This window comes from Chelonia mydas, chromosome 9 (assembly GCF_015237465.2).
Source record: "Chelonia mydas isolate rCheMyd1 chromosome 9, rCheMyd1.pri.v2, whole genome shotgun sequence".
Classification (NCBI taxonomy): Eukaryota; Metazoa; Chordata; order Testudines; family Cheloniidae; genus Chelonia; species Chelonia mydas.
In genome coordinates, this window is record NC_057855.1 from 100,300,341 (window position 1) to 100,316,123 (window position 15,783).

Genomic DNA, 15,783 nt, shown 5'->3' on the forward strand with positions numbered 1-15,783 from the left:
ACAGCTCACTTCATCGGATGCATGCAGTGGAAAATACAGTGAGGAGATTGATATACACAGAGAACATGAAACAACAGGTGTTACCATACACACTGTAAGGAGAGTGATCAGGTAAGGTGAGCTATTACCAGCAGGAGAGTTTAAAAAACAAACAAACAAACCTTTTATAGAGATAATCAAGGTGGGCCATTTCCAGCAGTTGACAAGAACATCTGAGGAACAGCGGGGGGGGGAGGAATAGTTTGTGTAATGACACATCCACTCCCAGTCTTTATTCAAGCCTTAGTTAATTGTATCCAGTTTGCAAATTAATTCCAATTCAGCAGTCTCTCATTGGAGTCTGTTTTTGAAGTTTTTGTTGTTGAAGAATTGCCACTTTTAGGTCTGTAATCGAGTGACCAAAGAGATTGAAGTGTTCTCCGACTGGTTTTTGAATGTTATAATTCTTGATGTCTGATTTGTGTCCATTTATTCTTTTACGTAGAAACTGTCCAGTTTGGCCAATGTACATGGCAGAGGGGTATTGCTGGCACATGATGGCATAGATCACACTGGTAGACGTGCAGGTAAACGAGCCTCTGATAGTGTGGCTGATGTGATTAGGCCCTATGATGGTGTCCCCTGAATAGATATGTGGACACAGTTGGCAACGGGCTTTGTTGCAAGGATAGGTTCCTGGGTTAGTGGTTCTGTTGTGTGGTGTGTGGTTGCTGGTGAGTATTTGCTTCAGGTTGGGGGGCTGTCTGTAAGCAAGGACTGGCCTGTCTCCCAAGATCTGTGGGAGTGATGGGTCATCCTTCAGGATAGGTTGTAGATCCTTGATGATGCACTGAAGAGGTTTTAGTTGGGGGCTGAAGGTGATGGCTAGTGGCGTTCTGTTGTTTTCTTTGTTGGGCTTGTCCTGTAGTAGGTAACTTCTGGGTACTCTTCTGGCTCTGTCAATCTGTTTCTTCACTTCAGCAGGTGGGTATTGTAGTTGTAAGAATGCTTGATAGAGATCTTGTAGGTGTTTGTCTCTGTCTGAGGGGTTGGAGCAAATGCAGTTGTATGGTAGAGCTTGGCTATAGACAATGGATCATGTGGTGTGGTCTGGATGAAAGCTGGAGGCATGTAGGTAAGCATCACGGTCAGTAGGTTTCCGTTATAGGGTGGTGTTTATGTGACCATCGCTTATTAGCACCGTAGTGTCCAGGAAGTGGATCTCTTGTGTGGACTGGTCCAGGCTGAGGTTGATGGTGGGATGGAAATTGTTGAAATCATGGTGGAATTCCTCAAGGGCTTCTTTTCCATGGGTCCAGATGATGAAGATGTCATCAATATAGCGCAAGTAGGGTAGGGGCATTAGGGGACGAGAGCTGAGGAAGTGTTATTCTAAGTCAGCCATAAAAAGGTTGGCATACTGTGGGGCCATGTGGGTACCCATAGCAGTGTACATTGTCACCTGAAGGTGTACATTGTCCCCAAGTGTGAAATAGTTGTGAGTGAGGACAAAGTCACAAAGTTCAGCCACCAGGTTTGCCGTGACATTATCGGGGATACTGTTCTTGACGGCTTGTAGTCCATCTTTATGTGGAATGTTGGTGTAGAGGGCTTCTACATCCATAGTGGCCAGGATGGTGTTTTCAGGAAGATCACCGATGGATTGTAGTTTCCTCAGGAAGACAGTGGTGTCTCCAGGCAGGCCAGGCCAGAACACTTTCTCACCTGCATAGGAGCTCACCAGTTTAGTGAACACTATTCCAGTTGAAGAGCCAAAGCTACACTCCTGGTTATGTCAACAAAGGCTCAGACCAGCAAATCCAGTAGAATCAAACAGAAACAGACTGTGTGCAAACAGTCCACGGCCAAGCTGGTCTGCATGTAACACTTGTACCAGCTTAGCTATGTCAGGCCGGGGTGTGACCAACCACCCCCACAGTGGTACCGCTACGCTGACAGAGGTCTCCTCTTGGTGTAGCTAATGCAGTCCAGGGAGGCTGGGTGTTCCTACCCAGGCAGAGCCCCTTCTGAGGGTGTACTCTGTCTCTCCACCGGGGGTTTAAGCTGGCACAGGCTCTGTAATGCAGACCTAGCCTAAGAAACCTGGACATTCCTCTAGAGAAGGCAAAATCCCCTTCCCTGTACACGAAGGACATGTGCAGATCCCATATCCTGCGGTCCCAAAGGAACTGCTGGGAAACAGGCTTCTCTTGGGGTCAGAAGAAAATGGAAGGTCTCTAAACCGGTGACAATGAAACTGCCAGCACGCAGGCGATGGCTACGCTGCCGTAGCACCACGCGGGAGACGTTTCCTGCAGCACTGGAAGGGGCTTTTCCTTCGCCCAGGTAACCCAACCCCCCGCAAGCAGTGGCCGGGAAGTCTGGGAGAATTCTGCTATCGACCTAGCCATGTCTACACCAGGGCTTAGGCTGGTTTAACCATGGCACTCGGGTGTGAATTTTTCAGACCCGTGAGCAGTATAGCTAGCTCAATCTAAATGGTAAGTGTAGGCCAGTCGGGGTGGGTGGGGGGTAATTTGGTTGTGATTGAATCCATGCTCAAGCAGTTGGTACCTTTGTTCCCCAAACTCCTGAGGGCAGCCCCAGTTAGAATGAACCCTGCAATTCCATCCCAGGTCAGACCAGAGTAACCAGAACTCCTGGGGGGAGCTGGCTTGGGGGCCTCGTCAGCCACTGCACTGGCTCCTATGTGGAAGACAAGACATGTAGGCCCCAAAGTGAGACGTAATACACATGCATACACAGGCTTATGCTACGTGTCTGACCAGTTTTCAAGCCCTTTTCTTAAGAAACCGGTCTCCAGGAGCAGGAATCACTTTCCTTCAGCCCACATGTACTGAAGATGACGGGGGCAGGGGCACAATTTGTAAGGAAACTAAAATAAAATTAAGCTATTCTCTGTGCAGCCAGTTCTCTTGCCTGATGCAACCCAGCTCTGGCCTGTCGTTCTCTGGTCTCTGGGTCCTTCTGGTGTCTGGCCCCAAAGACACCAAATGGCAGCTGACAATAAATAACATTGGGACCAAAGCTGACCTTGGCGTCCCACACAGTAAAATAGGGACCAGGAACCAGTGACTAATCTCCATGGTGTTCGGGGGCTGCAGCAGCTGCCAAGCACTTGGGAGGATGAGAATTTAGAGAGAAGACTGTTCTTGGTCTCTACAACATTAGAGCCTCAAAGGCCATGTCCCCACTAGGGAGCTTGTAGGAGTGCGCTGTTACAAGCTCTCTAATGGAGCCACTCTAAGCCGGCAGGAGACAGCAGTAGAGGTTGGTGGGAGAAGCAGAGCCATGTCCACACTGGCGCCTAGGTCAGTGTAATGGACGGTGCTCAGGGTGTGGTTTATTCACATCCCTGGGCGACACATGTTCGAGTGACATAAGTGGTGGTGTAGACATGGCCTAACTGAGTGGCAACGGGGACAGGCTGCTTCCCTGGGCTGCTACTGCCGGTAGCGCTACAGCTTACCTGCCCTAGGAGATCCATTCCTGACCTGTCTGGTAAATGCAGCTGGGCCTGCTGCCAGGATTGCTCACGGCTGCAGGGGGTCTATGGTAACAGCTGCCGCTCAGCGGCCTGAGGAGACGTTGGTTGTTCTCCGCATTGCCTGGCAGGGCCAGTAACAGTCTGTAGTTAGAGGGAGGGAAGGGAGTTCACCCGTTACTAACTCCTCCCAAAGAACAGGACCTATCCGCGCAAAGTGGGTGTGAAAGCCCCAGACCAGAGGGGAGCCGTTCACATTCACTCTGCACAGTGGGAGGTTGGGGGCAGAGCTGCAGGGAATCGGCTGGCTTCTTTCTTTGTCTCCTCTTTCTGAGCCTTTAGGCTGCATGCAGGGCCCAATTTCAATCTCTTCTCTTTTCACAAGTGCTAGAACCAATTTTTTATTTTTTTTACAAACCCAAGGTGGGGGTCTTTTGCAGTCACGTGACTCCAGGTGCTGCTACTTTTCAAAAAGCACCAACTGTCAGCGTGAGCCTCAAGAGCCGCAGCACCAGAGTGCCCACGCTCCGTAGCTGAGCACTTGTCTCCAAGGGCAGTAGCAGGGCCCAGCGCAAGGCCATGGGCTCCCTGCGCAGCCATGTCAGCGGATCCCACCCGGGTGGGAGGCAGTCACAGGGAGCGTGGAGACAGGAGGTGCAGAAACCCAAGTCTTGGCCAATCCTCGCTGCTACTCCATGGAATGGCAGTGTTCGCGCAGACAGAGGGGGCCATTTCTGGGTTGCCTTGGCCTCTGCACTGGTCCCCCCCATGGCCCTGCCCCTCCACAGAACTGAGCCAGCGGGGATGCAAATAAAGAGCCTCGTGCAGCCGTAGCCAGTGCCCCTATTTCCTGAAGGGGGCTCAGCCTGGAGCCATGAGTCTGAGCCTGCCTCTGCCACCTCCCCGCACAGCCTTCCCCAGCCCTCCCTAGCATTTAATCTGGCCGGAGCGTGGGCTGCCTGCAAACTCCAGAGTGCTGGGGCTTGTCACGCTCCCCCTGGGCCCCTTGGCCGGCAGCCCTGGGAGTGAGTGACAGGCCCGGGGACAGGACAAAGGCATTCTGCTGCCCCCTCAATCTTGAGCCCTAGCTGCACTACTGCTTCCCCTCCCCCTCCTCCCCCAGGCAGCCTGGCTGCTTGCCTCTGCCTGGGCTCCCATACCTGCCTGTGAGTCAGCTGGGAGCAGCCCTGTGGGAGGCCCTGGCTGGCAGAGCTGCACACCTTGGTGCAGGCGAGAGGAGGAAGGGATCCCAGGGCTCCGGAGCGGGGAGGACGAGGGACAGGCCTGAGCCCCAGCGTGTCCCACCTGCCAGCGGGGAGACGAGAAGGCCAGAGCAGGTATTCCCCTAAGCCAGCTTGCTGCACCCAGCGAGAGGAGGGGAAGCACTGTCCTGCTGGGAGGGGAGGGGCATGAGCAATAAGAAGGGGCTGCCCCTGGGGTGAGGGTAGGTTCCCAGCGAGTGGGGCGGATGGGGCTGGGGAGCGAGAGCAGCACCTGGATTTGGGGAGGTGGGGCGGGCAAGCGCCACTTTCACTCAGGGTGGGTAGGGCACTGGGTGAGCGCCAGAGCTGTGCTGTGCCAGCCCGGGTAGGGAGCTCAGGGACCTGCGGGCAGTGCCTGGCATCAGCCCCAGCCCATCAAAGCCCCTGGCATCCTCTCCAGGGAGTGTGGCAGCCAGGGGCTGTGACTGCCCAGCCCTGTGACGTGTCTGGGGCTACTCGCAGGAGCCAGGCGCTGGGCAGCTTCAGCCACCTTCACACCCTCCATCCACGTGTGGCTCCAGTCCCAGACCCCTGCCAGCCAGCGTGGACCATGCCCCAGTACAGCCAGCTCTGGTGGGGAGACAGCCCAGCTCCAGCACATCTGTGAGCAGGATGTTGCCCTGTCGGGGACTATGCTAGCCCCGTCCCCACTGATGGGTGCGAGAGGCCCCTTGGCTGCTGGGCCTTGGGGGGACTCCGCTGGGGCTTGGATTTAGGGCACTTACCCTGGTGCCTCTGCGCAGCAGGGGTGATGCATCCCAGCTGGGTCTGGGGTGTTCAGGCGGGGCTGTGACTGACCCTCCCAGTGTGCGGCGTGCACCTGAGCCGTGGAGCTGTGGCAGGGACTCCAGTGTGCTCTGTCCCGCTCTGGCACACGCCCTTCGGGCTGGCTGGGAAGGGCATGGAGGGCAGGGCTGAGATCCCTGGTCTCCATGGAAGTGGCCAGGGGCTGAGAGTTTTCCTGCTGCTGCCTGGGCCGCAGAGGACAGAGAAGCACCATCTTGGCTAACAACTCTCGGAGCATCCGCAGAGCAGGGGCAGTGAGTGGCAGCTCAGGGCTGTCCCTTCTCCCTGGTATCGGTGGGTTCGGCACTGCCCCAGGGACACAGACACTTGCCCCCGGTGAGCACGCTGCAGCCAGGCAGCCTGTCGTCCCTGCAGCCAGCTCCATTCCAGCCCAGCTGCGCCCTTTGCCCTGTGGGGAAGGGCTGAGCCGCTGGTGGTGTGGAGGATGTCCTGGCATGAAGCAGCGCTCGGTACTCGTGTGGGCTGCAAAGACCATGGAGCAGCCTGCTGGCAGGGGCAGTGCTGGAGGTCGTGGGTCTGTCTCACCTGGGGTCAGGACTCCTGGGTTCTAGTCTCTGCTCTGGCTGGGGTCTAGAGGTTAGAGTGGGGAGGAATGGGGGTCCAGCTCTGCCCCTAAGTCCCTCTGTGACCAGTGGAGAGCCACTTGAAGCCTCTGTGCCGCGGTTTCCTTCCTGCACACAGAGGTAGCCCTGCAGAAGGGGCTGTGAGGGGCCATCCGGGAATGCCTGAAGGGGTGGGTTAGCTCTGCGCAGCAAGCCAGCAGCTGGGATTTCCCTGACTGCTTCCTCCAGCTGCATGGCAGGGGTCCCTGCAAATACCGCCAGCGCTGATGGGCTGGGGAGGACCTCCCTCCCTTAGACCAGCAGCAGTAGCCCTCCCTGTGACCAGCACCGTGCCCCATGGCTCAGGCTGTGCGCTTCCACCAGCAACCTCCCCTTCCCCGGCCTTCTGGCCAGAGCAATCCTCCTGTTGCAGGACAAGGGCGATTTTCCCCTGCCCTGGGGTGTGGCCTATTGGCCAGGCACAGCCTGGCAGCTGCCTCTGGGGATCCTCCTCCCTGTGGGTCCAGCTGCTCGCCAGCCCCCCAGGCTCCCTCACCTCCCTACCCCCTTCCTGTCCTTCATTAACAAAGGGGTGGGTGGAAGGGGCTTGGCCCAGCGCAGCCCCACAACTTTGCTGTTGCTGAGCCCGGGCTCATGCAGCACCCACCTCCTGCTGCGGGGAGCCCGGCAGGTCCAGGCGGCACCCTGGCAGCTGGGGGGCACGTGGCTGTATCCAGTTGGCTCCCGGTGCCCTGCAGAGCTGGGGAAGGAGGAGCAGGCGTTGGGACCTGAGGGATCCCAGCTACCTTCCCTTGCACGGAATTAACCGCCAAGGCAGAAATGCCAGGCCCTCCCAGGCAGCTCTGCCCCGGTGCTCAGGGCAGCGGGGAACGGCAGCCGCTGGCTGGGAAGTGGGACACTGGGGCCGTTGCGAGTGTCCCCCTCGGGGGCAGGGCGGGTTGGTGAGCCCCCCGGTGACATGCAGGGAGCTACGGCTGTTGTGGGAGAGCCGAGGGGAACGGCAGGGCCTTGGCATGTCCGAGGGCAGGGCACTTGCACGTGGGCATGTGCCCTGTGCGCGCACTGAGCCCAGAGCCGTGCTGGCCGGGGCCCTGCAGCGGGTGGCTCAGCAGCCCTGCTCCGTGGCACTCGCCCCCAGGAGGCCAGGCCTGGGCCCGGGCAGGGGTGCTCCGAACGGAGCAGCTGCCCAGGACAGACCTGGTGAGGGCCCCCCGCCCGGCCCGGCCTTCCTCTCACTCCCCGTGAGATCCTCCCTATGGTGGCTGACGCAGGACGCCCTCCGCTGCCCCCCGGCCCGGGGTGGGCACGGCTCCATGCTGTGCAGCTGGCTAGGTTCCTGTTCGCCTTTGGCCTGGCGCCCGGCCTCTGCATCTCTGCCAGGCACCTGGGGTGCTTGGTGACTGGGCGCCCAGCGATGCCCAGGCCCCCCCAGCGCCAGGCTGCCCGGTCCCACTCTCCTGAGGGGGGGATCTCCCATGTGCTCTCTTCCCCTGCAGGAGGCCTGACCCCCAGTGCGGTGCTGGGGACGCAGACCTGCCGCATGGCGAAGAGCCCCGGCTGCCGCTGCCCCGGCTGTGCCATCGGCCTGCTCGGCCTGTACAGCTGCCGCTGGGCCAAGAACCAGAGGAAAGGCCTGAGAACCACCAAGGTGAGGGGTGCTGAGCTCGGGCCCTCGGCCTGCCCCTCCCGCTGTGCCGGTCGGGGAGAGCCGGGGCCCCCCCCGGGGCAGAGGGCGTCTCCCTGTCCCCTGCAGTGTCAGAGTGCTGTCCTCGCTCGGGGGGGCAGCTCTCAGTGGGGCACAGGGCAGCAGGTGCTGGGGCGCTCAGACATGCCCCTCTGCTCGAGGCACGGAGCCCTGCCGGGCTGGGAGCGTCACAAACGCTGGGCCAGGGGAATGGCCACGGTGGGGTTAGGGGGTACGGTCTCCTCCGGCATGGCCGCATTCCCTGGGAGCAGCGGTGACGTCAGACGCGCTCCCAGCCCTGCTGGGCTCCTGCGCCCACCCTGCACCACAGGCAGCCCACAGCCTCCTGCGTGTGCCAGGGTCCCCAAGGCCCCACAGTGCTGGGGTGGGGGGATCCCCAGGGCTCTGCAGTGCAGGGGGGCTGGGGCTGTGGGGGGGGAGATCCCAGGGGCTCTGCAGTGCAGGGGGGCTGGGGCTGTGGGGGGGGGCTGGGGGGAGATCCCAGGGGCTCTGCAGTGCAGGGGGGCTGGGGCTGTGGGGGAGCCCAGGGGGAGATCCCAGGGGCTCTGCAGTGCAGGGGGGCGGGGGCTGGGATCCCTGGGGCTCTGCAGGCTCAGGGTGCGGGGCCCTGGGAGCCTCTGAGGCCTCCAGCTCCCATGGGTGGGGCTGAGTAGCAGCTTGTCCCATCTTGTTGGGAATTTTGAGAGCAAACCTTGATTAGAAACATGCCCCACTTGGCGGCAGCAGCAGTGCTGTTCCAGCTCCCTGGGCATGGGGCATGTGGGGCTGGCCGGAGGGCAGAAGACACCTTCTCTGGTCGGTCCCTGCTTCAGCTGCTTGGATCGGGCACCCGGGCTGCCAGCATGCCCACATGTACTTAGTAACAGCACTGAAGGCTCTGTGCTTCCACCCAGGGTGTAACGTACCTGGCAGCCGCACAGGCAGGGCTTAATTTGTACTGGGCCAGGGCGGTTCCGAGCAGCGAGCCCTGGGGGGACCGGGGGCATCAGTTATGAATGTAAAAAACTTACTTGAGCCCCAGCCCCTCTTCCATTGCACAGGGCCCTGAGGCCACGGGGATGGCGGCTCCATCCTCACCCAGGGAGGGGAAAGACTGGCCCAAGGTCACAGAGCGAGTCAGGGGAGGGGCTGAGAATAGAACCCAGGAGTCCTGGCCCCTGCTGTATGGACTATTCTGACCCTAAGCTGTTTGAACCCCCATTCGTTCTTATTGGGCTCCTGTGTCTGTGCCTGCCCCATTTGGGGCTGTGGCTCCATCCAGTCCTGCTCCAGCCTGTCCCTGACGTGGGTAAAGCATGGCATCCCCTGCGTGGTGATCACCTCCCTCTTTCAGGGCTTGGGGGAGGTCCTAGCACCTCTTCCCGTTGTGGCGTGGGGGCAGGGGCAGGCAGAGCACAGAGCCAGGGAAGCAGGCATGATGGCCTCCGGCGGACAGGCTGGGACCAGGCTGCCCTGGGCTCTCCTGCAGGCACTCTGCATGTCCGGGTAGCTGCGCTGGAGGGGCCAGGGCGTGGCTGGCAGGAGCCGCGCAGTCTCTTATGCGGCCCCTTTGGTTTTCAGTGTGACTGTGGCTGGTTGTTCTTCCTCTTCTGCGCCTGCCTCTTCACGCTTGTCTGGCTGTACCATGCCCTCATCATCCTCAATGACTTCCACAACCTCAACGAGTGAGTAGGCCCCTCCCTGTCCCCCACTGTTTGCCCCCACTTCCCCCAGCGCCTGGCAGCTCTCTTCCCCATCCCCAGTGCTCCCTCCCCCCATCATATGCCTCCCCAGCTCATAGCACCTCCCTTCTCCACAGTCTGTGCCTGCCCCTGGTGTACCCAGCCTCATCTGACTGTCCTCTCTGCTTGGCAGGTTCCTCTTCAGACAGACGCAGTGGTGGGTAGACTGGTCCATGCCCCTGCTCGGAGTCACAGTGCTGCTGGTCACGTATTCGGCCCTGCTGCTGGTAGGTCCTGCTCTCTGGGGCCCTCGCTGCATCCTGCCTGCTGGAGACGTTGCTCCACATCTCCTGTGCTGAGCTCACTCAGGCCCTCTGCTCTTTGGAAGCTCCTGAACGACCCCGACCGGCCCAGGGGCTGGGGCCGGGGCCCAAGGGGGTGGGCTGACCCACGGGCTGGGGCCCTGGCTTTCTGAGCGGGGCCCTGCTCTCTGAGATCGGGGTGTCCCAGGAGGGCTGCTGGGCAGGGGCTCAGGAGCTGTCCTTGCAGGAAGCCAGGGAGGATATCATAGGAGTGGAAGGGACCTCAAGAGGTCATCTAGCTCAGTCTCCTGCACTCGTGGCAGGACCAAGGATTATCTAGACCATCCCTGACAGGTGTTTGTCTAACCTGCTTAAAAATCTCCAATGATGGAGATTCCACCACCTCCCTAGGCAATTTATTCCAGTGCTTAACCATCCTGACAGTTAGCAAGTTTTTCCTAATGTCCAACCTAAACCGCCCTCCCTGCAATTTAAGCCCATTGCTTCTTGTCCTATCCTCAGAGATTAAGAAAAACAATTCACCTCCCTCCTCCTTGTAACAACCTTTTATGTACTTGAAAACTGTTATCATGTCCTCTCTCAGTCTTCTCTTCTCAAGACTAAACAAACTCAGTTCTTTCAATCTCCGCTCATAGGTCATGTTTTCTAGGCCTTTAATCGTTTTTGTTGCTCTTCTCTGGACTTTCTCCAATTTCTCCACATCTTGCCTGAAATGTGGCACCCAGAACTGGACACCATACTCCAGCTGAGGCCTAATCAGCGTGGAGTGGAGCGGAAGAATTACTGCTCATGTCTTGCTTACAACACTCCTGCTAATACATCCCAGAATGATGTTTGCTTTTTTTTTTTTTTTTTTTCCTCCAACCGTGTTACACTGACTCATATTTAGCTTGTGGTCCACTATGACCCCCAGATCCCTTTCCACAGTACTCCTTCCTAGGCAGTCATTTCCACTTTGTATGTGTGTAACTGATTGTTCCTTCCCAAGTGGAGTACTTTGCATTTGTCCTTATTGAATTTCATCCTGTTTTCTTCACACCATTTCTCCAGTTTGTCCAGATCATTCTAAATTTTAATCCTATCCTCCAAAGCACGTGCAACCCCTCCCAGCTTGGTATCCTCTGCAAACTTTATAAGTGTACTCTCTGTACCATTATCTAAATCACTGATGAAGATATTGAACAGAACCGGACCCAGAACCGATCCCTGCGGGACCCCACTTGTTATGCCTTTCCAGCATGACTGTGAACCACTGATAATTACTGTCTGGGAACGATTTTCCAACCAGTTATGCACCCACCCTATAGTAACTCCATCTAGGTTATATTTCCCTAGTTTGTTTATGAGAAGGTCATGCGAGACAGTATCAAAAGCCTTACTAAACTCAAGATATATCACATTTATCTTTCTTTCTCTTCCCCCCCCCGCCCTTACCCTGTCAAGGAAAGCTATCAGGTTGGTTTGTTCTTGACAAACTCATGACTGCTGACTGTTACTTATCAGCTTATTATCTTCTAGGTATTTGCAAACTGATTGCTTAATTATTTGCTCCATTATCTTTCCGGGTACAGAAGTTAAGCTGACTGGTCTGTAATTCCCCAGGTTGTCCTTTATTTCCCTTTTTATAGATGGGCACTATCTTTGCTCTTTTCCAGTCTTCTGGAATCTGTCCCGTCTTCCATGACTTTTCAAAGATAAAAGGAGTACTTGTGGCACCTTAAAGACTAATCAATTTGTTTGAGCATAAGCTTTCGTGAGCTACAGCTCACTTCATCGGAAAGCTTATGCTCAAATAAATTGGTTAGTCTCTAAGGTGCCACAAGTACTCCTTTTCTTTTTGCAAATACAGAGTAACACGGCTGTTACTCTGAAACTTTTCAAAGATAATCGCTAATGGCTCAGATATCTCCTCAGTCAGCTCCTTGAGTATTCTAGGATGCGTTTCATCAGGCCCTGGTGACTTGAAGACATCAAACTTGTTTTTCCTATTTTAGCCTCTGATCCTACCTCATTTTCACTGACATTCACTATGTTAGACGTCCAATCGCCACAAACCTGCTTGGTGAAAACCAGAACAAAGAAGTCATTAAGCACCTCTGCCACTTCCACATTTTCTGTTTCCCTCCCTGCCCCCTCATTGAGTAACGGGCCTACCCTGTCCTTGGTCTTCCTCTTGCTTCTAATGTTTTGTAGAATGTTTTCTTGTTACCCTTTATGTCTCTAGATAGTTTGACTTGCTTCCCTGGGATCTCACCTACCAATTCCCTGAGTTTGCTGAAGTCTGTCTGCCTTCCTGAAATCCATTGTCTTTTGCTGTTCTCCCTCCTGCCATTCCTTAGAATCATGAACTGTCATTTCATGATCACTTTCACCCAAGCTGCCTTCCACTTTCAAATTCTCAACCAGTTCCTCCCTATTTGTCAAAATCAAATCTAGAACAGCCTTATATGGTCTCCAATACATTCCAAGAACTGGTTGGATAATCTGTGCCCTGCTGTGTTGTTTTCCCAACAGATGTCTTGGGAGTTGAAGTCCCTCGTCACCACCAAGTCCTGGGCTTTGGATCATTTTGTTAGCTGTTTTAAAAAAAAACCCTCATCCACCTCTTCTCCCTGGTCTGGTGATCTGCAGTGGACCCCTACCATGACATCACCCTTGTTTTTACCCCTTTTATCCTGACCCAGAGACTTTCAGCAAGTCTGTCTCTTATTTCTATCTCAACCTCAGTCCAAGTGTGTACATTTTAATATACAAGGCAACACCTCCTCCCTTTTTTCCCTGCCTGCCCTTCCTGAGCAAGCTGTACCCTTCTGTACCAATATTCCAGTCATGTGTATTCTCCCCACCAACCCTGTGATGCCAGCTGTGTCATAGTTGTTTGTTTATTAGCATTTCGAGTTCTTCCTGCTTATTCCCCATACTTCTCACATAAGTATACAGACATCTCTGATACCGATTTGTTTCCCCCCCCATCCCAGTTCTGTCTTGTCTCTCCTTTATCCCTGCTCTAACAGCCTGTGCTCCCCCAAATTCCAACTCTTCTCCCAGGTCTCCATGTATTCCAACTCCAGCATCTTCCTTGTTCCTCTTGCAGGTTCTTGCTCTGTGCCTGCAGCTCTGTGGCCAGCCCTTGAAGTTACATTGTGTGCACAAGGTAAGGGCCGGCTGGCATCCAGTGCCAACGGAGGGGCCCCTGCACAGCCCATCCCCTCCCCAAACCTAGCATCCAAGCCCTGCCCCAGCCCCAGACGCCTCCACACCCAGCCCTCCAACGGAACAGCCGCCTGCAGGCTCCTCCTGCCCAAAGGCCCAGGGATCCGGTTCAGGTCATTCCTGTTGCCCATGGTGTGGGGAGCCGCGGGGTTTGCATACCCCTCAGGGCCACATGTTGAGGCTCCCCCTGAGCCAGTGCCTTGCCCCACATGCAGCAGGGCCAGTGCTGGCCACACTCTCTCATCCATGCCCTGCCTGCTGTCCCTGCCATGCAGAAGCAGGGTGGGCTGCCTGGCAAGGCCCTGGTACCCAGCTGGCAGCTTCCCTCCCCCCGCCTTCTGTGACAGGGGCAGGGTTTGTTTCTCCTCTTGTGGGGTGATAACTGCTCCGGGGGGACAGCACCTGGCATGGTCAGCCCTGGGAGGCTCCCTGAAGTGGGCCAGACCCCCCTCCCCCCCCAGGGGTCTCACTCTTCCTCCAGGGTGAGCCATGAGGCTTCACTTCCCCCTTAGACCCAACCCCTGTGGCTCCAGCCCTCCCGCTTCACACTGAGCTCTGATCAGCCCGTGCCACTGAGACAGACTCCTGGGAGAGACTGGGGCCTGCTGCGGGGATCAGCGCACTCGGCCAGTGTCCACAGGGGCCAGCTGGAACGCGTGGGCAGGCCCGAGGCCAGCGCAGAGCTGAGGGCTAAAGCTCAGCCCATCCTGGCTAGCCCAGCCCCGCTGGCGTGAGCTGGCTGCAGAGCCCTGACTCCTTCCAGTCCCCATCTCTTCCCCCCCAGGGCCTTTTGCCCCTGAGCTGGGGGATGGCGCGGAGAGGTGGGGAAAGCCTCTCCCTCTGGGTCGCTACACATCCATGTCCCGCTGACGGGGTTCGCTGTCGTCGCCTTAGACTCCTCACTGATGTGGGGTCAGCCACAGCCAGTCTTTTTCCACTGAGGCATCCTGGGTCAGACAGCCGGGTGATGTTCATCCCGACGTCTCTTAGCCTCCCCGAGAGCAAACCTTCCTGCCCCCGACCCCTCTCACACAGGGTAACAATATGAAATCGGGGAAACTGAGGCACACATGGTATTCACAATAATATTACAGAACATTTTCCCCCTTCACCACAGGGAGTCGAACTCAGTGTTTAACCCGGGGCAGCAGGGCCCCAAGGCAGGAGGGGCCCAGCATATGCAGGGTGAGGGTAGAAGCGGGGACTGCAGCTGCAGGGGTTGGCTCACCCAGGGGAGGGTAGGCCACAGGCAGGGTCCCCAGCTGTTCTGTGGTGTCTAAGATGCACCTGGTCCTAACTGCCATGGGTCCGGCCCCCCAGTGCCTGCTGATCCTCACCACCCTGGTCGTGGCCGCAGCCTTCGTCGCGCTCGATGTGAAGTGGGCTGAGCAGTGGCAGAGCGCGCGCATCTCTCTGCAGGTGAGAGCGGAGGCAGAGCCCTTCCTGTGCCCCAGGGGCTCTCCCTATGGCAAGGGGAGACCGGCCTCAGGGCATGGGGGAGGGGATCCACTGGCTTCGCCACCCTGTGGTTAGGCCCAGCCCCAGACACAGTGAGGTTTGGCTGATTCTCCCGCTAGGCCTGTCTGACTCCTGCAGCTCCCCCGCGCAACGGACCCTGTGTCGTTCCAGGCTAGGGCCCTCGGGGGGCTCACACTGAGTGCCAGGTGCTGCACGGCCCCAGTGAGAATAAATAGCTACTCCCAGAGCCCTGGGGCAAAGCCGCCTGGCTCAACCCCCTCCCAGAACCTCCAGTCACTCCCCTTGGCGTGGTCACCTCAAACCCAGCGATGCCGGCTGCTGGGCAGCCCAGAGGGCTGGGCTCAGCCCAGCAAGGGGGAGCCCTGGGGGGCCGGCTGTTCCTGGCAGCTGCAGGGGAGCCTGGCATGCAGGGTGGGCTGCTGGGAGCTCAGGGTCGGTGTGTCTGATGGGAGCATGGAGCCGGAGTTCGTAGCTGGGCACTGAGTGGTGCTGGTGTGTCCGCCCCACAGGCGACGGGCCCCTTCCTGCACATCGGAGCCGTGGCCGGCATGACACTGCTCGCCTGGCCTGTGGCTGACTGCTCCTCTCGTACTCGCTGTGCAGGTACTCCTGGGCCCCAGGGCGCGGAGCAGGGGTGGGGCCATGGGGACGCGGCTTTTAGTGAGCTCCGCCCTCCCACGCCTCCCCTCTGGTGCGGAGCAAAGGCCTGTCTGCATCCTGCCCCCGGCAGCCAGCTGCCCTGATGCCATAGCCCTGCTGAGCTGTGGTGCCTGCTCCCCAGGGCTGCACCCAGAGATGGGCCATAAACGCTGTCTCAGCAGGACCCCAGAGCTGTCCCTGTGCCGCGTCACCTGAGGACGGGCTAGTGCCCAGTATTTGCCCTGAAAGCGTAGGCTGGGAGGCGGCTCTCCCTTTGTTCTCAGCCATGCAGGGCCTAGGACACGCGGCAGCGGGTTCCCCTTCCCTCCAGTACATGCACACACTTCCTAGCCAGCACCCCCCATGGCTCAGTCTGTTCATAGACTGGGAGCTCTGCAGGGCTAGGGCTGGGGCAGCTGTGTCTGTGCAGCGGCTGGCATGACAGCCGGGCACCCCAAACGCCAGCAACCCTCTGGGCAGGGGCTGTGCGGGTAGCACCCTGGCAGGAAGGGGCTGTGAAGGCCCAGCCACGCAGCACTGCTTGGTGCCCAGAGACCGTCCGGGCTGGAGCTACCCACGCACCTTAGCAGGCGGCTTGTGAAGGACGCTACCTGGCACAGTGCATGGTGGCCAGGGGCATCTGAGCC

At 57.8% G+C, this 15,783-nt stretch overlaps 1 protein-coding gene across 5 annotated transcripts in view; it reads left to right on the top strand.

Moving 5' to 3' along the window:
• The window catches only part of GDPD2 (glycerophosphodiester phosphodiesterase domain containing 2), a 36,491-nt gene that overhangs the window by 13,596 nt on the left and 7,112 nt on the right, over window positions 1–15,783 (top strand). For 3 of the 5 annotated variants that reach the window (XM_043522694.1, XM_043522697.1, XM_043522696.1), the window contains exons 2-7: window positions 7,613–7,764; window positions 9,382–9,485; window positions 9,676–9,769; window positions 12,900–12,959; window positions 14,339–14,437; window positions 15,007–15,100. In XM_043522694.1, coding sequence (XP_043378629.1) covers window positions 7,657–7,764; window positions 9,382–9,485; window positions 9,676–9,769; window positions 12,900–12,959; window positions 14,339–14,437; window positions 15,007–15,100 — 559 coding nt within the window. In that variant the 5' untranslated portion in view covers window positions 7,613–7,656. Of the gene's footprint in view, window positions 1–4,607; window positions 4,822–7,612; window positions 7,765–9,381; window positions 9,486–9,675; window positions 9,770–12,899; window positions 12,960–14,338; window positions 14,438–15,006; window positions 15,101–15,783 lie in introns of all 5 variants that reach the window. The other 2 variants (XM_007056132.4, XM_027818506.3) reach the window with 1 other exon arrangement.